Source organism: Canis lupus, chromosome 2 (assembly GCF_003254725.2).
Source record: "Canis lupus dingo isolate Sandy chromosome 2, ASM325472v2, whole genome shotgun sequence".
NCBI lineage: Eukaryota > Metazoa > Chordata > Mammalia > Carnivora > Canidae > Canis > Canis lupus.
The window spans coordinates 46651258-46677055 of record NC_064244.1 but is presented as its reverse complement, the minus strand read 5'-3'; the positions used below and the strand labels follow the sequence as shown (position 1 = coordinate 46677055).

The window sequence follows — 25798 nt, the reverse complement described above, 5'->3', positions numbered from 1 at the left end:
ATTGAAAAATTGGCAGAGAAAAAAAAAAAAAAAAAAAGAAAAATGGGCAGAGGACCTAAACAGACATTTTTCAGAGAAGACGTACAAATGGCCAACAGACATGTGAAAAGATGTTCAATAACACTAAATCATGAGGGAAATGCAAATGAAAACAGCACAATGAGATACCACCTCCTGCCAGTCAGAACAGCTAGTATCAAAGAGACAAGAAATAACAAGTGCTGGTGAGGAAATGGAGAAAAAAGAGCCCTCATTCCCTGGTGGTGGGAAAGTAAACTGGTACAACACTGTGAAAAACAGTACAGAGGATCCTCAACAAATTAAAAATACAAATGCCGGTGCCTGGGTGCTCGGTGTGTTAAGCGGCTGACTCTTGATCTCAGCTCAGGTCTTGATCTCAGGGTCATGAGTTCAAGCCCTGAGTTGGGCTCCAAGCTGGGTGGGGGAATCCACTTAAAAGCAAGACAAAACAAAACCCCCAAACAAATGCCATGTGATCCAGTAATTCCACTACTGGGTATTTACCCAAAGAAAATGAAAACAATGGCAGCCTGGTGGCTCAGTGGTTTAGCGCCACCTTCGGTCCGGGGTGTGATCCTGAAGACTCAGGATCAAGTCCCACGTCGGGCTCCCTGCATGGAGCCTGCTTCTCACTCTGCTTGTGTCTCTGCCTCTCTCTGTGCGTCTCTCATGAATAAGTAAATAAAATCTTAAAAAAAAAAAAAAAAGAAAATGAAAACACTAATTCGAAAAGATACACACATTACTGTTTATTACAGCATTACTTACAATAGCCAAGATAAGGAAGCAACCCAAGTGTCCATCGATGGATGATAGATTAAGATGTGGTGTGTGTGTGTGTGTGTGTATACATATATATACGCAAAGGAGTATTACCTGGTCATAAAGAATGAGGTTTTGCCATTTGCGACAACATGGATGGATCTAGAGGGCATTATGCTAAGTGAACTAAGTCAGATAAAGACAAATACCACATGGCTTCACTTCTATGTAGAATTTAAGCTTCAAAACAAACTCATAAATACAGAGAATAAACTGCTGGTTGGGGGGGACTTTACAGCAAAATAGGTGAAGGGGATTAAGATACTAACTTCTACTTATAAAATAGGTCAGTCACAGAGATAAAGTACAAAATACAACACCGGGCATACAGTCCTCTGGTGTATGACGCTGTCTGCTGGTAGATGGTAACCACACTGACCACTGAACACTCAGTAGTATGCACAGAATTGTTGAAGCACTATGTTGTATACCTGAAACTAATATAACACTCTATGTCAACTATAATTCAGTAATAAATATTGTTTTAAAAAGGAAGAAAAAAATAAAAAAAGAAAAAGAAAAACCTGTAACATGCTACAACATGGATGCATCTTGAGGACACGATACTAAGTGAAATAAGCCAGACACAAAGAACAAACACCGTATAACTGCACTTATATGAGGTCTCTAAGGTAATTAAATTCACAGAAACAAAGTAAAATGGTGGTTAAAAGGGTCTGGGGGAAAGGGAGAAAAGGGTAGTTGTTGTTTAATGGGTATAAGACTTAGTACTCTCAGGTGAGAAGTTCTAGACATATTGCACAATGTAAATATACTTGACACTACCAAACTGTATACTTAAAAATGATTAACACGGTCTATTTGTGATACAGTTTTTAGTACACACGCACACACACATACACACACAATCTACTCTGCTATAGATCTTTGATGGAGATGGGGTGGCACAAATGTATATCACGCGTAGGTAGCGTTTACCTGCTGTAAGGCAATTTCCTTTTAAACCTCACACACAGAAAAACCTCTCACAAACTCAGCATTTATTAAAAATATCAAGTACTGAGCATCTTAAATTATAGTTTATTAATTAGGGAGGCATGACCACATGTACAGACTGAGGAAAAGTCAGCTAGCCTGTCTCGTGTTTGATCTTTGTGATGCTGCATGCCGGTCTTCTCCACTAGGTAGCCAGTAACCGCCGGCACCTAGTTTTGTTCACCATTATATCTCCAGGGCCTAGAAAACAGTACATAAATATTTACTGGATGAATGAATATAGTATTAGACACTTGGAGAGGGGGTAACATCCAGGTCTAATAATTACCAAGTTTAAGTGTAATACGACATATACCATAAAGGAGGCAGAATCAACTTTCAAAAAACTAATTTTAATCAAAACAAAAATTGTTGATCATTAACAAGTTTATAAAACAGTGATTTAGTTACATAAATAAATTGATATCAGTGTATCAAATCTTAATTACTTTCAACTTCATGAGCATGTTTACATGGGTGATGAAGTACAACCTTTTTTTTTTCTTTTTACCTATTATAATAAATAAAATGGAGCGCATGAAATAGTTCTTCTAAACAAAAATACCTACAAACATACCTCTAGCATGTTCTCTAATGAAGGGAACAGGAGACACTGGACAACTTTTGCACCAAAACATAAAAATTGCTTTAAAAAGCACAAGGTTACAGAACCATCAGCTAAAGTAAAGACACTATACTGTAACCAAAGTTGGTATTTAATAATATAATGAACAGTTTGGTAGTTAGATCTCCAGTTTGGTTATTTTAAAGCATTAAGACAAGGCAAGATAGAAGGCTGCTTTTGTTTTGAGTAATTCTAGAGAAAATAAAATATATTTAAAAAAAAAAGAAAGAAAACTGAAAAGTAGAACAGTCATACCTACACAACTTTCTGTCCTGCACAAAGTCAAAATACCTATGCAGAATAGATATATAATATATATAATGTTATTTGTGCACAAAGGTTAGCTTATTATTAGCTCACTGCAAAGGCGTAATGTATCATATGTCAATTGTTTTGGAAAACATTTTCCGTTTTGTGTCAAAAGGATATTTCTTTTAAGTTTCCTAGGCTAGGAGGCACGAACCCCAATTCCGGCATACTGTATATTCTTAATGCTAAGGCTTGCTGCTCTGGCTGTGTATTTTGTTGTCCCTCTTTATTCTAGTGCCTGTTACAAGCATGTGTGGTGTAGTGGTTGTTGGTGGTGGTGTGTGTCTGGTGTCTGTGTGTATACATATATATATGTATACATAAGCTGTATAAATATATATACATATATAATCTTTCCCAATAGATCTCAGTCCAACCATGCAATCCAAAAGGTGGCTCTGCATAGATGCCCAGCATGAAGTTCACCGCCTGAGCCAACCCTGAAGCAAGGCGCACTTTTAGTCCTTCTGATAGGTTTTCTCTCAGTTTTTTTTTTTTGTTTTTGTTTAAAACCAAGCTACTGCAGCTTCAAGTATTTTGCATTACATAGAATATTTTTTATAAATTAGTTAATGTTATATTTTCAATATTCAGACATATACTATAATATATATACAGTACAATAAATGCTCTCATTCTTTTTTTAATTTTTTTTTTTGATAAATCCCTGAGAATGTATGTTGACAGTCGCTAAGTTTCCACATGCACAAGCATCGTGTGCCATGCTTCTGGACGAACAGCACTGCAAAGCCACGTGGGTCAGCCTTTTAACTATTAGTATTTCATTTTGTTGGTTTGTTTAAATATGCTGAAAATGTAAAGATGAGTTACAAAGGAGTAAAGCTGAATCCATTCGAGGTACTTATCACAGGATGGAGGTGTTTTGTTTGGTTTTTAAAGCCATTTCAATTATTTTTTTTTTTGAGGCTGTGAACGTATACAGAAAACAGGAGAGCTATGTGGACTTTCGCCACTTGACAACATATACTCAGTGTAAACCAAACCTTTTTAACCTCTCGCTCATACAAAACCAAAAATAATAATAATAATAATAATAAAATAAAATAAAAGGAAAGGAAAGGAAAAAAAGAAAGAAAAAGGGGAAAAAATTAAAAACACACAAACTTTCACAACATGACAATTTAGTCTGCAAACGCAATATAACTATACACATATAATACCGGTGTGGCTCTGTTCTTTAAGTTAAAAAGGGTACAAAGGCAGGCTCAAGTAAAAACAAACCACCCCTCCCATTCCCACCCCCCCACCCCCATTCATACAAGTTCTATCAACCAAACCTCTCCCGAACCAACATCATCAGTTTCTTTTTGCCTTTGTAGATTTGTTTCAGGTTGTCAATAAACTGTGTAAACTGAATGTGTCCATCATGCGCCATTAAGAAGGTCTCTCGGGCCTTGCTGAGGAACTCTATAAACTCACTATAGTGCCGAGGACTGATGTGCGTGAGTCGTGAGTGCGTCGTGTTGATGTAGGCCCCAATTGTGGCATCCAAGAGTTGCCTCAAGGGGGCCTTGTCCAGTGACATGAGCTTACCAGAGTTCCTCCTTCCGTGAAGTCCCACCATGCCAGGAGTGGTCAGAGTGCACCTGCGCAAAATGTCTGACAGTACCGTTGCACACTTGACACTCTTGACCACCAGAGGTATTATAGCTGCAAGCTCATTTTTGCCAAGGGAGTGGCTGAGCGCACAGGCCCACAAAACGTCATTAATGGCAGGGTGTGTGTCCTGATTGTAGCTCAGGTTGAGATGGGTCATGGCCAGGGTGGCCAGCTTGTAGGCCCTCATGGGGTACCCGCGGTGCTCCATGTACCGTGCTATTGTGAAGAGCTGGGTATAGCTCATGCCGGTTGTAGCAGCGTCAAGAACAATTTGGTACGCCGTCTCAAAAGCTATGTGATCCTTTTCACACAAGGTCAGCGCGGAGAGGGCACAGTTCTGAGGGTCCTTCATGGCACACTGCAGTGCAAGTGTCCGGGCACTGCTGGCCAGCTTTTCCTGCTGGTGGCAGTCCAGGTGGAGGCGGACGATGGTGCTGTTGGACATCACGGTGGTCGCAACTATACTTGTGGCCTCAGTGGGAGTAAAGAGGGTAAACCAACTCTGCATGATACTGTCCAAGGCATAAACACCTTCAAGGAATACAGAGAAGACCAATTACTGCCGAGGAGGCTCCCAGAGGTCTTGTCTTAAATCCACCTAATAATCAGTGCTTACGTGGTTACCTATCATAGGACATCAGGCCAGAAAATCCTGTAAGGTAATGTGCCTGGGAGCAACCTTTGGAATAAGGTGATTATAGATTGCTATTCAGTGACAGGCCTGAAAGGAACACGAACTTCCTGTAATAAACTTCCTCCGTAGTTGGTATTTGTACTGTGCTGCTCTGCCATTTCAGAAAATGGCTTTTTGCTAATGAGTTCTAGTTCACTGGGGCCTCCTGTCAGTTACCCACAACAGAATCTGAGTCAGAAAAAACTACAACTCTCACCAAAATAGTTTTTATGTGGTATGTGTGTTTGTGGGTAAGTTTAAAGAATATACAATACAAAATGATGAGGACACGCAAAGAAGCAGAAAAATGTGACCCATCATCAAGAGAAAAGAATCAACAGAAGCAGACCTACAGATGACTTAGATGTTAGAAATGATGACTGATAAGATCTTTCTAAAATAATCATGTTAAGTGCAGAGACCCAATATGCCTGAGCTGTAGGAAAAGCCTAACTTGTGAGTGATTTAAAGAGAAGGTACTAAAATCTAAAAGAGAAGTCAGCTATACACCTTGGTACAGTGAGGTGGGGAAGAAGTTGTATAGTAGTTCTTCAACTGGTATTATCTTTGTATTGGTTCACTGAAGAAGCATCACTTCAACAATTTAATGATGTAATTTTTATATTCAGACCAATTTCCCTTTTTCCAAAGTCACAAACCATCATGATTAATACAAGTAAAAAACAAGAAGAATGACTTTACAGTATTTAAAAACCGAGGTGGGGGTGTCCTCTCAGCAAGAAAAGTGTACCCTTTTCTGATACAAACAGAAAGAGAGATAATTTAACCAGCATTTATTTAAAGTAGCCACCATTTTGTTTGTTGGCATTCCTACTGGAAATGTTTTCTTTGGTACTGATTTACCACTACAGAGGGGAAATAGTTGGTTGACGGTCTCACCAAATGCAGATTATGGGCAACCAAGAGGATCTTCTTATGCCTAGCTTTCCCACACCTGAAAGCTCAACTAAACCACACCCAGTAATCATCTATCTGAATGGATACGATGACATATGCCCTCAAATGATGAAGAAAAATCTCAGCACAACTAGATAACTTTATATTATTTTCATTAAAATGAAATGAAACCACTAAACCACAGTCTCAACTTAGTTTCAAAGGTGGTTTCCAACCCACTTAGGGATTCACTCTGGAACTCTTTAAAATAAAATTATAAACCTGATTATCACAAAAAGTGACTAAAAAGCACCTTAAGAGTGATAGAACCTTGCAAGAAGTGTCTACTCAGTGACTTACTCAATTTTAAACAAGAGTCTGAAACCGCACAAATGTGACAGTCTGGAAGAAGGACAATGCAAGTGTGTAAAAGTAAAGGTTGGAGGCAGTGGTTGGGGGAAAGGAAGACCCTGCAGGTTGATAGAAGGAGCAGGGAGCCTTGGAGAAGTCAAGGTAAAAGAGAGAAAACATTCTTGTGTTTGTAAATGACGAGTTAAATCCAACCATGAGGCAGCTGGGAGAGCTCCTCCTCCAGAATTTACCTACCTACTTCAGTAGCACACGTTACCAGCCACCTCACCATCTCCCGCCGTCGCCAATTTAAGGTTGACAGTGTCATTCGCATAACCTATAAAGATAGGAAAACAAAACGTTTCTGAAGATTATTCTAGGTCAAGGGAAGAAAGAAACAATTCATCCCAAGGCATAAACGACTAGGAATATTCCCTACTACCAAGAGGACAGAGAGCCACATTTACAGCAAAGTTCTGCATATCAATTTGGATTCGTTCATGGCTCCCTAGACTAGGAGACAGAAGGCCCACATTCTACTCCAGGTGGGCCGAGTGAACAGAAGCAGCATCCTGGGCAAGGTGCTCAATTAATCACATTTCTCATCTGCAGAATGAGAGGGCTGGACTGCAACATTAAGCACAGTCTATGCCCTCTTCTCCTCCCCAGCTTTAACAAATTCTATGGTTCTAGATTTTTGAGGCTCCTCATGAACAAATTCCGACTAGTAGCCCTCAGTTGGCAAAGAGATCTCTTAGAATAATCATCTTAATTATTCCTTCAATCTCTGGTTGCTCCTTTTCCTGGTGAGCATGAAGATAACCCCAGGTCTAGGGAAAGAGACCATTTTTGACATCATTAGTTGTCTGATTTTCATTTTCTAGTAAGATCCCCAAATAAATCATTCATCTTTTCCTGTTTCTCCCACTCTTTAAGATTGAGAACATTTGGGATATAACATGCCTAAAGTCTCAGCAAGGATTCCTCCTTGAGTTGTAGAAATAATAAGACAGGGACTAAATACTCAGTAATCTACCATTTACAAAAAAAAAAAAAAAATCTGCCCAAATTCCAAATAACCAGAAAGCTTGTTAATGATTCTTTCTGCATATATCTTTAAGAGGCCAATGATAACAACAATAAGCCAAATAGCACAAATGTCACTGTATACCTTAAATACCTCTGCTTGTACAGTACTATATAGGGTAAGTGCATTTTCCTGTAATCTAATTCTTTAAACTTTATTAATCATCATAAGGGGAATCCATAACTAAAAAAAGGTTAATCATCTAATCAGGGCATTCTATTCCTCATACTTAAGGTAAATGGAAAACAATTTCTCTCACTGCTTTTAATGGTAACCAAAAAAAGCAAATGGAAAAAAGAGAATTCCTTAGAAAAATCAAACTAAAGACTTCTCAGTTTCTGGTTTATACAGTAATCTTTTTAGAGACTATAAGGAAGCAAACATCTGCCTATATGACTAACTCAAAATGTCCTTGGTAAAACATCTAAGCAGGCCTGTGGAAAGGTGAAACTGGACCCTGACCCATCACTCCCCCTTTAACTAATTTTCTCAGGGTTATAAAAAGGAGCTATAACTGCCCATCTATTATGAACATGCAAACACCAATAAAAATTCACAATTCCTCTAAAACTTTAACCCCAACAACTGGTTCTTTATTATACACGATAGTTTCCCTTAAGTCCCTTTCTAGCAATAATCGCTTCTATTCACTAACGGAGAAATAGTGATGTTAAGGCTATAATTCAGAAAATGACTTTTTTTATTGAAGGACAAAAATAGGGCTTCTAAAGTGCAGCCCCTGCACCTCAGGCGGCAGTCTGGTTCAGCTGGGGATGTCCACGGCTCTGAAGCACAGTGCTCTCCTAAAGTCTGTGCACTCAAGAGTCATGTGGCTACACTAAAATACCCAGACAGAAACAACCCTGAGATGGCGCCTTTATTTAGCAGTCCTTGGTGCCCCGGGAAAGACCACCAGTCATGTACCTGCAGGCCCAGTTCCAGAGATACTTTCAAAAGAGTGATGTCTGGCAAACTGTCCATGAGAGTTGCTATTTTAAATGCATCCTGGGCAAGCTTGAAGATGTGGGATGAGGAGTGAATGTTTTTCTGGATGGATTCTAATACTGTTTCCAGCCTTCGAACATCGCCTGCAACAAATAAGGGAAAACCAAACCAAACCAAAAATCAAACCACCACAACACACACACACACACACACACACACACACACAGAGAGAGGAAAAAAAAAGAGAGAGAAATAAAACAAGACATAAAGCACAAGTTAATTTACCTGAAATGTTCACATATGGCACAACTGTTACTACAGCTAAGTGTCCCAGAGCTACTGCAATGCCTATAAATCTCAGTTTCACAAAGAAGATACACCGAGACACACCCTTACTGACTACGAGTACATATTAACCAGAACCAACATGAGATAGCAAAAAGCCCTCCTAGTTCCTATTATGTATTTTTGATGAATATTTTTTCAGAGGATAAAAAAAAATGTAACCTAACCTGTTTCTGAAACCAGAACCACTACTGACATGATATGGTATCTAAACCTAAACTCAAGCAGCACCAACTTTAATGATACAATGAAAAGAGGAAAATGTCAGGCTCAAGTGAGTAGCACCCGTTTTACCTCATAAGCTAACATCTAAGGAAAAGGATCCCCCACAACTGGACATTGGCACCACTATTGATAATTTTATAGCATGATTCTTTAAAAACAAAAAAGGGGGCAAACTAACAAAATAATCATGAGGTCTTGGGACAATCGAGTACCTTTGGCTGCAGTTAGCATGGTGGACGCCAGCTCACACTGCTGGGATTCTATGTGGCTTAGAGTGAACCAACGAGGATATCGGTTGGGAACAACTGATGCAATATGGTGTGGGCGGGTGAGGTCTCCCGTTGGAGCAGTAGATTCCAATACTAGCAACCTGTAATGAGAAAACAAGACAGTTGGCTCCTAGTTATTCCTTGTGCATCACCTTGACCACAGGATCTGGTGAGAAGGCAGATGAGTGGGTAGATGCTGGGAGAAACTGTTCAGGTCCTTGTGCAGGAAGAGCTGGTACGGCTACACTCTGCTATCTGGATGCCAAAGTCACCTTGTTAATTGCTCAGTACCCAAACCTAAGAGATTTCTTTTCTTTAGCATCATTCAAAAAAACTGCAAGATTCAAGGAAATCAAGATATGTAACACTGAAGAGATCTGAAACACAAGACGAGTTCACCTACTGTAAAATTTTTGAATTTTATCACTCATTAAAAAATAAAAACAGAAGCTCGTAGTCAAGTGAATACCTAAGACTGAGATAAAAACAGTCAGGGAACAGTAGATAGCTGAAATGGATAAGCTAACTCATTAAAACACAAAATAAGAGGGGAAGCTAAACAAAAATGGACTCCTTTCCATAGATTCATACTTTCTGCAAAATTAGTTCCTTATTACTTTAAGAATTTATAATTAGAACATGTTGTATCAATCCTATCAGAGATGATAAATGCAAACTATCCAAGTATTTGTACTTTGACAGCCTTGCAAAAATTCAGCGTGATCTGATTTTAATCAATCTATGATTAAGAATATGCCAACAAATAAAGAACAATTACTGAAAACAAAGCCCGTGCTTAGCAATCTCTTCCAAATATAAGTACTGAAGAGATTAACAGAGTAGCTACAACTACAATTATTCCTTCACAATCATCAAAAAGCTGACCTTAACTCAAGGATACTAGTGTTTGGGCCTATGGAATAAGAATTAAGGATCAAGAGGAATTAACACGGCCAGGGTGTGATGCTGGGCCTTGGGGTCGCACCCGAGAGCAGTAAAGCAGGCCAAATGCCTCATTTTCTTTTCTTTTTAGCTAAGGACAAAGAGAAATTAGCATTAAAGGGTGACAAGGTAGGCAATTAGGTAATAAGAGTTTTGGTGGAGTTCCTATTTAACTTTTCAAAAACCCCAGACTGTCCCTGTGTTCACCGGCAGATCTTTCCAGAACTGCTGCAGCAGAAACTAGTTAAGAGCCCTGAAAAGATGAGAACATGAGTGCTAAAAACACCCTTTTCCAGCTCCCCAACCCCTCTCCCACTTGTAGTAAGCTACAGGTCTCTCTTCTTGCCGGTTCCCCTGGCTCCCTTCAGATGCCCTAGTAGGTCTGCTACCCCCCTTCCATGGCAGTCCGGTAGCAGAGGTAGGGGCAAGTCAAGAAAAGAGGTGGAAAATAATCCCCTGGTGCCCTACTAGTATCCCCCATGAACAAACTGCCTTGGCAGCAACCAAGGACAAATACGTTTCCGTGTGTTAGAAAAGCAAACCTTTCCACCTGACAGATACTTTCCCATAAGCCAGAATCACAGAGAAACCTCATGATATTTTATCCTTAAACTTTACAGTGGTCACAGCAATAGCATCTGGTGGCATCATAACATTAGCATTCCTTCCCTTTACAACAGGAGCAAAATTCTTATGATTTAAGTAAGTATAGAGCTGAGCATCTGTCTTCGTCTGACAGCTTCTATTTCAGCTTCCAAAAATGGGAATAGGAACTTAAAAAAACCTGTGTCCTAAAATATAAACCAAGGGGCATAAAGTAATTTAGTATGTGTGGAGGGTTTACTTATGTTACTTATTAATTTATTTGGGGATATTTTTAAAAACAAACAAGCAAGAACTTCACAAGGCCTCTCTGATGGGTTAATGAGATTTCATGGTGCCAAGGAAAGAATGCCAAGTTAAAGGATGTCAGTCTCACTACAAACTGACATACACATAGGTATATGTACTCTCTCACTCTCTCTCTCACATATACACACACACACACTCTCTCTCCCTTTCTCTCTCTCTCTCTCTCTCTCTCACACACACACACACACACACACACACACACTGCATAAAAAAGAGGCCCCCTGAAAAATATAAGCTACCCTCATAGTGGCAAGACTTTCTTTTGAATCCACTATACTGGTTGCAGACAAAGAATCTTTGGTGACAAGATTCTATGGGGTCAAACTGGTCTTTGACATCTCAAGCTCTTGGGTGTATACATGGTTTACCTTTGGTGACTTGACTATAACTGGATCTAATCTGCACTTTAACATAGGAGTGTTTTAATTTTTTAAAACACTTTAAGAAAGGTAGATAAGCCTTTCAGGTCCTTTAGGTTTAAAAGGCAACATGTAAGATTCAAAAATATAATCTTGAATTCATTAAAAAATATTCACCTAGGCAAACTCATGATAAAAATATTTGGTGAACAGACTTTATTTTTGGTTTTTTTGGTTGTTGTTGTTGTTTTGTGAATAGACTTTAAAAAGGAAAGTGAAAATAGCAAGGTCAAGGGCAGTGAACAACCTATTCTAATTATTATTACTGAAAAGGAGGGGCTGGGAGCAGTCCGAGTGAGGAGAGCAGGTCCTAAAGATGCCTGATAGTGATACCTTTAACCCTAGCCCCTGATCCCATCTTCCATTGCCCTCCAGGTGAGCCCAAAGGTGCTTCCATGATCCTACAGCCTCCTTGCACTAATGATGGATGGACCATGGAATTACAGCAGGTGTGAAGGGCTCCCTGAGGGATCACATTCAGTCAAGTATACTTAGTATTTACCACTGTTTCAAAAATCGAATTTTTTCAAAACGATCAATTATTTAGGAAGGTTTCAACTGGTGCTCCCTTGTGTTTAAACCTGGCCTGAAACTGTTCTCTAATTCCCAAATTCTAGCATCAAGAAAAGTAAGAAAAAAAAGCCATCATGACCAGTCTAGGATAGAATTCTTCCTTTACTGTAAAACAAAAGCCAGACCAACTAACAAACAAACCAGTACTACAACAATCCAAGAAGTATAAATAGTTTCTTAAGCTTTTGTGCTGCCTACAAGAAATACGAATGAGTGAGAAGTCAGTTAAGAGCTGTTTTTCCCCATGGGGAATCTGGGTCGCCTCCGCCCGGCTGGGCCGTGAATACGTACCGCATTGCTCTCAGGGCAATTGTGTATGCCAATTCAGCATCGTGAGGTAGGAGAGAGGTGAAGAGATACTTGGCAAATGTGTGCATTGGAACGCTCTCCCGATGAATTATTTCGCCTAAACCACTATATGGTCCGGCTGTGGGAAGAGAGCATACACATTTTACATTCCTAAGAAAGGAACTAAGACTTCTTGTAAACTATATTTTTAAAATTTTTATGTAAAGTTATAACATACACAAGCTAATCTAGTTAAGAATGTAATCAAAGTGACATAGTAGAAAAAATTACAATTCTTAGTCAAAAATCATTCTATAGGGAATAGTATTCAGTATTGAATTCATTTCAGGAACGACCCCCCAACTAACTATACCATAGTTAAAATGAGAATCAAAGAACTAGGGGGCAGAGCTTTTTCATATTATAACTGTTTCAGAGAAAGAAACCCTCTGAAACACAAAAAATCTCACTGAATTTGAGACATCCTTTCTCAATGTGTGACATCTGAGCATACAGATTTTCAAATGCATAGATGACTCTGCAGCTTAACTTTGGAATCTGCCCCTGGATCCAATCAGTCTTATGGGCACAGACAAGCCCAGGTTTCCAGAAGAGTGCTCTGCCTCAGGGGAGGAATCTAAACCACAAATTCCAATACAAAGACTTTAAATACTGTTGCTTCTAATAAGCAGAAATAGATATTAATTCTCAGAAAGTGATTAATAATAAAAGAATAGTTAGTAACTCATTTGATACTCACCATAGGCAAAGAAAAAAAATTAAAGTAACTGGAAATCTACCACTTCAGGGACTCCAAAAGACCAATTTCAAAAGCAAAATTACATTTAAGCTGTCAAAATTCATTTCTTAGTAACTTATGACAGGCATGGTAGTAGAGCTAACTTCCCCTGTGTGCTCTCTGAATGCCGCCCCTAAGAAAGGCGATACCGAATTTTAAAATAAATTTTGAAAGGAAACCACAGTGGTTAGTTCAACTACTTTCCACTTAGGTACTTTGAGGTTTAGTTACTGTAAAGTGTTTAATAAATTAGTTTCCATGTCACCTTTGGGTAACATCTGTTTCATGATTTCTAGAATTATGAACCATGACACTGCTGCTCAAAGGACATAATACATTTGTTTTCCATGAGAAAAATCAGTCTGGTGAAGAGTTTAGAATGCAAGAAATGGCAGTTCAGAACAAATGGTGAGAGGAGTTACTGGGTAGGAGCATGATACATTCTAGATCATTTTAACAGAGATTATTTTAACATTTCATTATTTTATTTTTTGTTTAGTGTTTTTCAAGTGCCCATTATTTAAGTACTTTGAAAATCATATTTTTATAAAACCTTATTTTTTTGCCTAGGCAAAGTAAAATCCATCCTAGATTTCTAATTTTACCAAATATATTACCTTCTTCATATTTTTAAGACATTTAGAAATGTTTTAGTGACCTGATATTCTTAAAAGGTTGATATAGCATTATAGTTCTGCCTTTAGTTCATATAACAAGGCTAAATTTTTAGATTATTATTATGGACTAAATGTTTATTCTCCCTGCTCAAATTCATATGCTGAAGCCCCAACTCCCAGTGTGACTGTACTTAGAGATGGGCCTTTACACAGAGGTAATTAAGGTTAAATGTGTTCACAGGATGTGGCCCTGATCCAACAGGATTAGTGACCTTATAAGAACAGACATCAGAGAGCTCTCTTGCTCTCTCTCCCCCTCTGCTGTGTTGAGAGCACAAAGAGAAAACAGACATTTGTAAGACAGGAAGAGAGGGCTCACCAGAAATTTCACTGACAAACACTTTGACCTCTGACTTCCCAGCCTCCAGAACTGTGAGAAATTCCTAATGCTTAAGCCATTCGACTGTAGTATTTGGTTATGGCAGCCCGGGCAGACTAGAATACTATTTTACTGAAGGCTTCATTATAGAAAACTTGTAGATTACTCATTTCCTTCATTTCTCCTCCATTTCCTTTCAATGTTTCCCTTAAGTCACCAAGTTACCTTTTTGTGCTATGCAAAAATAAATAAATAAAATAAAAAACCCAGGACATAATAGTCAACACTTATTGTTATGACATCCCCCAACAAGAAAAATATTCAGTCAGATATCACAGAATTATTTGTGGATTAGTAATTGAGTGTAGTCTCTGAACTCCCCAAAAGTGCTTTACCAATATGCCAACTGACCCAATATGCTAGTATTGTATTATGGTCAAGTGATTTACATACAGCAACAATACAGGACGACTGCTTTTTCTTTTTCAGAAAAAGTTAAGCATCTTTTATTTCAGAAGAGTTAGTGCCTGCTATTTTGTGCTTGAAATTTACAGAGTGTAAATACATGAAGAACTTGGTGCCCCAGTGCAGTCAACTCAACCATGGAGTGCTTATTTTTGGGAGTTTACAGAAATGGTCCCTTGGCTTCCCCTTGGACTGCTTCCTGTTCTGCACTAGCCATTCTCTACAAGCCTCATAGGATCAGGAAAGGAAAGGAGACTGCAATGAGTCAAAAGCACTCCTTATCAGGCATAGTTCTAAAAAAAATATTTAATGGGGAACAATGCTCTAATCAAAATCTAAGAAACAGTTGTGAAATATTCGTGAGTAATGAACATGGAAACATTTAAAAAGGCAAATGATAAACAGATATCAGATACTACCAACTTTGAAAAGCACACATCCTCTTCCTATCCTTTAAGTACAGTGGAAATCAAAAGTCAGTCACTAACAGCCAGTGACAGCACTAAGTTTGTGGTTCATGATACTTTTATCAAAAGGAATTATATAGGAGGAAACTAAAACAAGAACGAAGAAAGAACGAAGATCACTTGAAATTTGCCAACATGTGCTTTTTTATCTTTAGAAGAAAAAAAAAGTTAAGGCGAGGGCTTCAAAACATGATCAGGAATTTCACCAAAATTAAGCAAAATATTAACATGTTTTAACTTTTCTAAGAGTATGTTCCCTTTAAAATGCACTTCTAAAACATACAAATGTATAATATATTTGATGAAAATATTTTCTTTCAAAGAGATCTTGAGCTTTGGACAAATAAAAGAGGTTGTGAAATGTTATTTTTTCTAAATCCCTTCCCCGTATGCAAGAGTTCTGAATGTAAGATGAAGATACCACACTTTATTCAACTATCAATCACAGAGAATCCCACAATAATAACACCCATAGACTGAAGAGATAGAAGCAATTTTACCAATTAGGCATCCCCTAAATTTGAGTAAAAGATGAGGCTATTATACTTAATTAATCTTTTCTAGAAAAAAAGCAAAAAAAAAAAAAAAAAAAACCCACTACTTTTTAAAAATAATGCCAACCAAAATTTCTTAGGCCATTCAGCTCTTGACCTTACAAAAAGAAGAAAATTAGACTTTGCCTTAGAGAATCCAAGAAACTTTGAACTTGGTGAATCTATGCCTAATGAATTTTCTGGAATAATTAGCACAGTGGAAATCCATTCCTGGGGCCTCTAGTCCTTTGCTAGCATGTGCAAATGACATATTCAAAACCCGGATGTCATGTAATAGCCATAATAATAATTCACAGGAATGCCAACGAATTTCCTTTCCATTATTTAATTGGTCAATCAAATAGATACATGGCTACCAGTAATAACTCACTAAGTATCAAACTTGCATTTATCTCAGTAATGGCACAGACTAAATAACAACAGTCTTTTTCAAAGTTTGTGGCATTAAATGGGGCTCATTTCTAACATGCTATCTTACGCGACACTTAAAAGACACACATCTGACTATACTTTTTGATCAAGTGATACTACTTTTTGGATAGTAAACATTCCCATGACAACTCAGTGACCATACCAATCAGAATTACTACGACACCAAATGCATTCAAACAATACTCCCAACATAAGAAAGCTTGTGCCTCAATAAAATTGGCAGAACAAGTGGAAAACTTCTGTATCACACTACCTTCTAATAGGAAGACTGCTTGCTTGCGAAAAATTTTCACCAGTGTGTCATCCAATTCAATTTCCTGAAGCTTGGAAATGAGCTGCTCCTCATTCCGGCAAACCTTCTCTTGTGTGTACAGCCCATCAGGCATGATACGCTGCTGTCCCAGCCCTATCAGGGCTACTTCCACAGCTAGTGTTAAATAGGATTCCCCTTCTTCTAAGAATTTATGTGCAGGTAGATGCTGGTATTCCAGAGACTTGCACTGTCCCATATTCTCTGTAAAATGTCACAAAAGAAATCAGAGTTCAGATATTACTTTTCCATGTAATGATAGGTATAAGTATTTATTTTACCCACTACTGATAAATGAATTATTGACTTTATTCCAAGAAAGCCAGAAAATTGTTTCTTACGTTAAAGTGAATAGTTTTTCTAAGATGTTTTAAAACTTGACGGTGAATGACCAGATGTGTATGTTTTGGGGGATGGAATATTACAAATATTTTTCTCCCACTGAAAATGAATCACCAGAAAAACCCTACAAAGCTAGGAAGACATTGTAAGAATACTTAAGAGTGAAAAAAGATTTTAAACAAGAGCAAAATTACAGTGACTACAACAGTTGCTGATTTTTTAAAGCCTGGCATTAAAAAAAAAGTTCCCAAACTGTTACCACTATGTCGAAATTTAATGAGAAGTGTAGAGAAAACAACAGACACAACCCAATTTCAAGGTCCTTTCTGTTATCAAAGAGTCATCAGTTAACAAAAGAGGAATGATTCTTTGGGCATTCTCTTATCTTAAAGTGTTTCTCTTAGAAATATTAATAAACTTCAACCATTGAACTCCCAAGGAAAGTGAATTCAGAATCATACCTTTCACCATCCTGAAGGAGTTTGGGGCACCCATAATCCATGAAAGCAGACACCACAGGAGAAATTATGGAGGCTCAATATAATTACTCCTCTGAGTCTACCCAGGTATAAGAGCAGCAGAGGGACAACCATTCCTGCCTCCCAAACCTCTGCTCACAGCCCAAAGGCAGTCATTTTAGGGATGATTCTTTAGTCTCAAGAGGCCAGAGAGAAATCTCAAAACACTGCTTTATAGGAATGTGTGATGTAAAACACTTCTGAGTGACATTAGATACTTCTCTTACAGGAGACTACAACCCATTTAAGTGACAAGTAACTTCTGATGTAGACAAATTTAAAAAGCAACTAAATTTCTAGTTCTAAATGCTTTGGTACACATCTTTATTTTAAATCTTGAGACTGGAAAACAGCCATAAATGCAGATAAATTCTCAGATGCAGAATCAATGGCTAGAAGAAAATAAACATTTTTTAGGTTCTTAACACATGCTGCCAACTGTTGCTTCTAAGACAGAATTTTCCTAGTTTATAAAGCCTCCACAAAGCAACAGGAGCACCCATTTCCTTGCTCCCTTGCTAACCATAAGTACTAGTAACTATATGGATTCAGAAAAAAACCTGTGAAAAAAACAATGACCAATGCCATTCAGGGTTTAAAGAGAAAAAAGCACACGAAATGAATGCTACTGGTGTTACCTGTAAAATCCGAGAACCCAGAGAAATTTTCATCATCAATTCGGCAGGCTTCCATGAGGCTGCTGAAAAGAGTGCCCACGGGGTCCAGGGGGTGTCCAACCCAGCCCTCGAGATTGGTTATCGAAGTGATGCTTTTATGGGGTAGCTCTGTGTAAGAAAAGGGAATTGAGAGATGGAGACAAGTAGAAGATGAGAGGCTTTACCATTTAATAGTGGCATTCTAACAAATTAGTACTGAATTCAATTAGGTACACATAATCCCTAACATGTTAACTATTTTGTGCTCATAGAGTTCATCTGTTAAATCAGTATAAATAGTGTCAATTTTCCAGGACCGCCCCCAAACATTAATTCATGTGCCTAAGGTACTGGGTTAACCTATTTATGCTATTAAACAATGTTGTATGAGGAAAAATAAGTTCCAAATTTTCACCTGAGAAGCAAGGAACCACTTCCCTCACTTTCCCAAAAGTGGCATTAGAGAAGACTAGGAAGTCTCCCTGGAATGATCACTTGCTAACTATATTAAGAAGATAACCTTAAAGTCAATGTTCACTAAGTCCTCTACACCGGAGATCAGAAGGCAGCAGTAACCTGGGTCCAATCTAGATTCCCCTATGGATATCATTAAACTACTCCCTTTGCACCTATGGAAGGCCTCATTATCATGGATCTGTACGCCATTTAAGTGAGGGCCTTTGCCACAAAGGGAAACTATAGCAGAAGGTAACATATAATTTGGATGAAACATCCTTTTCATTTTCTTTGCAGAATGGTAGTACTTTCAAAGTCCTTAAGTTAAATTGTAAAGTCCTGAGAAAAAAAGCTACAAATATTTTAAGATATGTTTCTTTTCGTAAAGAATGCAATGCTTTACATCCAAATATTTACTAAATAAATAATAGTAGCTTCTTCTTAAAGGAAAATATAATGAAATCTATAAACAATATAAATTATCCAAGACAAATACTGGCTTTTTATAAATAGCTAAAGAACCATTCCATGAATCCAATATTCTTTTAGAAGTCTTCTGGTTTTGGACTATCAACTACCAGTACATAACAGTGAAGAAGCCTGGCACAATGTGTGTGTGTGTGTGTGTGTGTGTGTGTGTATAAATCTATATGGTGAAAGGAAGTGTTGTAGTTACATAAATCTATTACAAGCAATGGAAACAACAGAGCAAATTTTATGAGGTATTTCCTCTTTTTTTTCCACACAAAACTTAGTGAAAACAACACAAAAATGAGGGAAACAAATTTCAAAAAGGAGTATAATTTTTTTTTTCAAAATCAAGAAGCTAAGTAAACCTAAGTCAGACAAAGAAAGACAAATACCATATGATTTCCCTTTAATGTGGAATCTAAAAAAACCCAAGCTTCTAGATACAGAGAACAAACTGATAGGCAGGGGTGGATGCAGGTGAAAAGAAGTAAACGGGGAAAAGGTACAAACTTCCACTTATACAATGAACAAGTCATGGTGATGTACAGCATGACAACTATAGTTAATAATACTGTATTCTATTTTTGAAAGTTGCTAAGAATAAATCTTGAAAGTTCTCATCACAAGAAAAAAAAGTGTAATCATGTATGGTGACAGATAATAACTAGACTTACTGTGGTGATCATTTTGAAATATATAAATAGAATTCTATTATATACCTGAATATGATGTTATACATCAATTATATCTCAATTAACAACAAGAAAACCTGACATATTATGCCAAATAGTATTGAAAATGTACAAGGTATATACTTACTAATCTTGACCACATAACAAATAATTGTCATAGCAATTTGGAATTATAACAGCTGTGAAAAACCTATTCTTTAAATATGGACAAAAAAGTAAAAAAGAGGGAGAGATAAAGGTATAGAGACAGTAGTACCTAAGAGTAGCCTGAAATAACTTTTCACTCCTCATAAGATAAAAGAGAAATGGGTGTAAGAGTGGTTTTAAAGACAATTAAAGGAGTCTAACTTAACATATATTTTAATTCAGTTACACAAACTAACATTTTTTACACTTTCAATTCATAGATATTGTAATATTTTTCATTTAAAAACATTTCTTTAAAAAGTTTATGATTTTATTTATTTTTTTTAATTTTTTTTTTTAATTTATTTATGATAGTCACAGAGAGAGAGAGAGAGGGGCACAGAGACATAGGCAGAGGGAGAAGCAGGCTCCATGCACCGGGAGCCCGATGTGGGATTCGATCCCGGGTCTCCAGGATCGCGCCCTGGGCCAAAGGCAGGCGCCAAACCGCTGCGCCACCCAGGGATCCCAAAAAGTTTATGATTTTAAAATCTGATAATCATCCTAACCTAGCTAGCTTTAATTTTGCAGTATAAAAAGTACCTCACCCTCTCTTACCCTGAATATTACTATCCTTTATATTTTGCAGAAGTAGCTACCTTTTGGCTATAGATTGTGTTTGGGGGAAGAGTGATTGCAAAAAAAATTTCCAAAGGTTCAAGGAATATATTTTGCAAACATATCTGGTAACCTGTTATGTTGTGAAGAACATGAAGAAATGGACACAATAGTGATCACCAGGATATTATTACATTCCAATTCCATTTGAGCTCCCCTTCTTCTGGTTCAAATTTTAACTTCAAATTTTTCTTTCATCATATAAGTGAATTAAATGTTAGTTAACATTTATAGTAATTCTGATACAGACAGATGGTACTAAAAGTTACAACACTCACTCACTCTAACCTTCAGCTCATTTCAACAACTCTTGATAAATTTCAGCTGTACCCTTGGTGTGTGTATAATCACAGAAGGATTAAACAAAAACAGGACTAAAAAAAAAAAACAAAAAACAACACCAAAAAACCCAGGTACTAAAAATATCTCTCTGAATAAGAAAACTCCAGACTGAAAAAACAAACCTAATCAAAGACACACAAAAAGATTTATACCTATAGAAGGAACAAGAAGTGCATCGATTAAACAGAAAAAGCATATATATTTCTTTTTCTGATCAGAGCCTTATGCATGTAATATAACTCTCTGCAAATGCTATTACTCAGTAATACTTTAAAATTTAAAAGATTAATAGTAAACTAAGATAAAGAGAAGTTAAACTGAAATGTGTTGGCAGTTGGCAGTTCATCAAATGTTATTTACAGAATTTGAAAAATACAGGAGTTCTGATCACTTAAAATAAATACCATATTCTGAAATACAAATTGTTATAGCTAAAAAGTTTTAGAGTGCTTACACACTATGCCAGGCTCTTTTAAGAGCTTAACAGGAATTAACTAGTTTAATTTTTTTCAACAACTCTAAGAGACCAGTCTCTACTGAAGACCATTCCACAGATGAGGAATCTAAACCACAGAGCTTCATGTCACTGCCAGCTAGGACCTAGGGCTAGGATTCAAACAGTCTGACCCTAGACCCCTTACTGTTAGAATGAAAATGCACTTTCACAAAATCAGAGAATTGGCTAACTGGCATTTTCAATAATTCAGACACACTAAATAATTACTTGAACAATAAAAAATTATCCCCCTAAAGAATTAACTAACCTAAGAAATGTTTTTTAGAATCTTATTTCATACACATGCAATCAGGAAAAAATAAGCCTAAAATTTCTTGCAGATCAGCTATGAAATATTCTAAATGAGTAGTGAGTAAAGTCATCTCCATTGCTCTAATTTTAAAAGCTATCTCTCTAAAAGGGGACAAAATCTAGTGATGTCGTCACCAAGAATCCCATTCCAATGGAAACAAACTCCTTCACATTCACCTTTTTTTTGAGTTCGGAACATTTCCAACTGTTTCTGTTGCTGTCGTCTTAACGTGTTAACAATAGCTATTGCTAATCTCAGTGCTTCTCTGGGATACCCATGAGAACGTAATGCATCCACTCTTGCACAAGCTGTAGGAACGTGTTCTAAAACAAAAAGTTAAGGGGAGAAAGTTGCCATCGTCAGACAGATCTACAAAAATCGCATTTAAGTAGTAAGATGTTTTTTCCCAAAATACTATTAAAAAGACACAAGGAACCATTTCTGAACTTGGATTTGAATGAAACGCTCAGCTCCTACTGCCAAGCATTCATCCATCTCCCATTGAATCCCTCAACTCTCCACCTCCCACTCCAATAATGCTATAGAAACGAAACAAAGAAGTAAGTCATGGAAATGTCTTTCCGGTTTGGCCACTTACCATGCCAGAGGGGCCACCCGCGGGAGTCAAAGAGGGAGTTTTCAGTGTCGTCATGGTAACAGTAGTTGGTGTATAGGTCACTGCTGATAATGTGCTGCAAGTGGCTATCCTGCCAGTGGAGATCGCATGCCTCGATGGCTCGGGTGAACACTGTCCGATGTGGCCTGTTCGATGAATCTGTTTTTTCCACAATTCAGAAAGCCGTGTCAGCTATTATTCACATGTAAATAAATCAGTCATACCATTCTGTGGCCAGATGTTCATGAGCACACCCACACACACTATCCTGCACCCCCTAAGCAGAAGGATGAAGGGTGAATATTCTCATGTCCTAAAGTACTAAGGAGGCAAATCAGCCCAAAGAGCCACCATCCACTCACTTGTTTTATCAAACACAAACACTCTGCAGCCATCAAAGCTAAGGTTAAAGGCATCCTGCAAAAAGAAGTGTCAAGTCTAGTTTCCATGCCAAATACACTCAGAGGAGGCACTCGGCACAAAAATCACATGAAAACTCACTGCTCCCCACTTCTGAGGTGCTGTGGTGGGCTGCCCTGATGGGATCAACAGCTCTCACAAACACTATGCAAGAGATGCGACACCAGCCATGGAACCTTTCAGGAAGATGCAATCAGCCTTTAAAGATATGCAGAAGGGTTGTGCTTTTGGTTGTATTTTTTAACTATATTGTGCGGTTTTGCACAATTAAAACTATTATGCTTCTTGGGATATAATGATTAAATGCCACTTTATATCCCAAAGGGCATAAATGCATATATTTAACATTTCACAAAGCCACACAACATAGCTACAAAACAAACCAGCGCACTTACCTTGCCCCTACAGGCTGCCTCCTGACTCCTGTGCAGGTTCCATGACTGGTGTGATGTCCCCAGCATAGTGTATGCCGGGGCATCACAAAAGAGCAGAAGCATACACTCCGAAGAGGATTCAAGTTTCAGGACCTGACGGAGAAAAGAAATGTTTGGGGAATAAAGAATATTCTCATCCCAACTCCTGGGATTATTCAGTTCTTGTGGATAACAGGGTTCAAATACTGTAACTACAATCCCACCCCTTGGGTCTCCACTCCAGACTTACCTTCAACTGTGGCACAAACCTTAGCGAGCCTCAATTGAAAAATCAGGGTAACAAACTATGCTTATTTATGTGTATTTTCTGTTGCTCAAGTATTATCCCTCACTGTACTGAGGCCTAACTCAATGAGAAGCAAACTGGAGCCTTGGCTAGGCAAAGGCAAAAAGGGAATCTTAAAACCCAAAAAACAACCAAAATGAGAACTCTGGGAATTTGTCAAGTGCAACTCCTCTAATTCTGTAGAAGGAACTGAAAACCAAGAGAAGTGACATAACTTGCCAAGGTCACATGGCCAGGCAATGGCAGTGAAAATCAAGACATAAATATCCACACTCTAAATTCAGCTATTTCAGCTGTTGTGAAAGGCTTTGAGAGGTCTTTAACAGATAAGAGACATTACTCCAGCTTGGCTTCAGGTCAACTTAGATATCTGTATTTGAATGGGAGACATATCAAAATGTATGACAGCATGATTAGAGAGGCATGGATCTCTTATGGCCCTTGCCTAGTACACAGAGGAGCACACCTTGCAAACAGGAGGAGTGACCCTACATTTAAGGGCCTTTGAATCTATCAGGGCTTTTTGCTGAGCAAAGATAGTCCTACCTGACAAGAAACTGGTTCCATTACCTCTCACTGTCATTTGTTAAAATATTCCCAAGTTCAAATTTTACACATTTTAAGTGGCTCTGTCATTTCCGAAACAGAACTTAAAACTAAAAGGAGACCTTGAAAAAGCATCTTAGTATTATGCATGTATTTAAAAAATTAGAGTTCTACCTCTCAATTTGGCTCACTGTGGTAATCAATAATAAAAAAGTAAGTGGTAGACCATGACTCCATTTGAAAAAAAAAGCAAAACCCTTAACTTCTCACATGTTTGTATGTAACTGTAGGAGCAAAGAGAAGGTGTAGGAATACACCACACTTTGAATGGTGGTTAGCTACATAAGATCAATAAAACCAATTCTAACAACAACAAAAAAGGCTAAGTATTCTAGCTCCTCTGAATAGAAAAAAAAAAAAGAAAACAAGGCTAAATACTAATGAAATAATAACTAAATGAAAATGTAAGATATAGTCTCTAATAACATGGGAAATAAAGATTATGTACATAGACAATGATTAACGAAGATACACAAAATTTGATTAGCATTGAAATTATAGTCAATTTTTTTACATGTTTGTAGGTTTGTGGGTTTTTTTAATTTTTGCAACAAGATGAAAAATGAAAATTTTTTTGGAGACTTTTGCATCAAGATGGAAAAAAACCCCAAATTTTCAAAATGATACATATACAAATTTATTTTTAAAATCTTGAATAAAGTAGGTATAATATTAATACATGCTGATAAAAGAAAATTTGGGAAATTCAGAAATATAAAAAGGGAGAAACTAATAGCTCTTTTATCAAAAAATTAAAATAAAAAAATTGGCTATCATTCTGGCATATGTAAAAAAAACCCTACTCTTTCAGAGTGTAGATTTTAATGTTGCTGTTGTTGTTAATTAACTCTAACAAATAACCTTAGCAAAGACAAGGCCTGATTCCCCCTAAATATTCACTCCAATGTGCCAACACAACCAATTCTGCCCACGGCCTACGTCATGTACACACTCTACCCAGCTGCAATGTGTGGCAGCTGGGCTCTGCTGGCTACCGCAGACTCTCCCCTACCAAGCCTACTCAGTACTCCAGCAGAAGTACTGCAGGCTAAACATCAGAGTCCCTCTGTAGAGATATCTCTTCTGCTGGAGGATGTGGATATTCTGCTAAAGACAGGAACCCTGGTGCCTTCAGGCCCAACAGTGAGAAATGTTGCCCTTAGAATGGATTTTGACTTCTATGCTTAGACCAAACCATACACAAAATAACCTGTTTCATCTGGAGTCTAGACCACTTTCTTAAAGGCTCTCCAAAGCCTATGGAATATTTATGTTTAATCAAAGGGAAAGTGACCAGATGCAAAGTAAAATAAACTGTAAAATGTTAGGATGGCAGTACCAAAAAGCAGGTGGGAGTGAAACTTCCAAATATAGTTAAGGAAAAGGAGATTAAAGTAATTACCTATGTATAGGGAAACACTTTCCTAGCAATGGAAGAAAATAAATGTTGAATTGTTGAACTTGAAAATCCTAAGCTTCTGGAAGAAAACTGGGATAAACTAATTTTCTTCGAAATTATTAAACAAAATGATCACGGGCAATAAAAATACTAAATTCCCAAGACATATATTTCCAGACAAAGCAAGGCCAGATAATCAACTTTTCCAAGTCCTAAAACTTCTTTTTGATTAGACAAATCCCTGTGGAGTAATACATCTCATTTTCTTTCTTTGTAGGGATTGAAAACACTATTCTAACATTCATACTCAACACAATGTCCGACTCACTCTAGTAATACCAACTCCATACAGGGCCAGCCTATACAGAATGAAAATCTCTGTTCTGGATCCTTTCAGTGTAATGTAACTCCCACCTTACATGGATCACAACGTTCAAGTCGGTCAAATCCCCCACAGCATCCTTCCCCCTGAACCCCAAAAAGTACAAAGACACATAAATAATGACATGAAAAAGTGAATGAAAATTTTATTTGTAAGACTTAAGTTCCTTAAGGACTTGGTTCTGAAAGAGAGGATAAAATAGTATAGTAGCTGGAAAGGAAAA

General features: G+C 37.6%; 1 protein-coding gene across 2 annotated transcripts in view; it reads right to left on the bottom strand.

Moving 5' to 3' along the window:
- Window positions 1-745: 745 nt before the first annotated feature.
- Window positions 746-25798, bottom strand: part of ZSWIM6 (zinc finger SWIM-type containing 6) — a 196573-nt gene continuing 171520 nt past the window's right edge. The window contains exons 6-15 of one of the 2 annotated variants that reach the window (XM_049097933.1): window positions 22031-22207; window positions 21609-21755; window positions 17841-17987; window positions 16286-16546; window positions 12323-12458; window positions 9129-9286; window positions 8326-8489; window positions 6570-6651; window positions 4328-4924; window positions 746-2040 (exon numbers count right to left, since the gene is read on the bottom strand). In XM_049097933.1, coding sequence (XP_048953890.1) covers window positions 1985-2040; window positions 4328-4924; window positions 6570-6651; window positions 8326-8489; window positions 9129-9286; window positions 12323-12458; window positions 16286-16546; window positions 17841-17987; window positions 21609-21755; window positions 22031-22207 — 1925 coding nt within the window. In that variant the 3' untranslated portion in view covers window positions 746-1984. Of the gene's footprint in view, window positions 2041-2171; window positions 4925-6569; window positions 6652-8325; window positions 8490-9128; window positions 9287-12322; window positions 12459-16285; window positions 16547-17840; window positions 17988-21608; window positions 21756-22030; window positions 22208-25798 lie in introns of those variants that run through there. The other variant, XM_025448168.3, reaches the window with a different exon arrangement.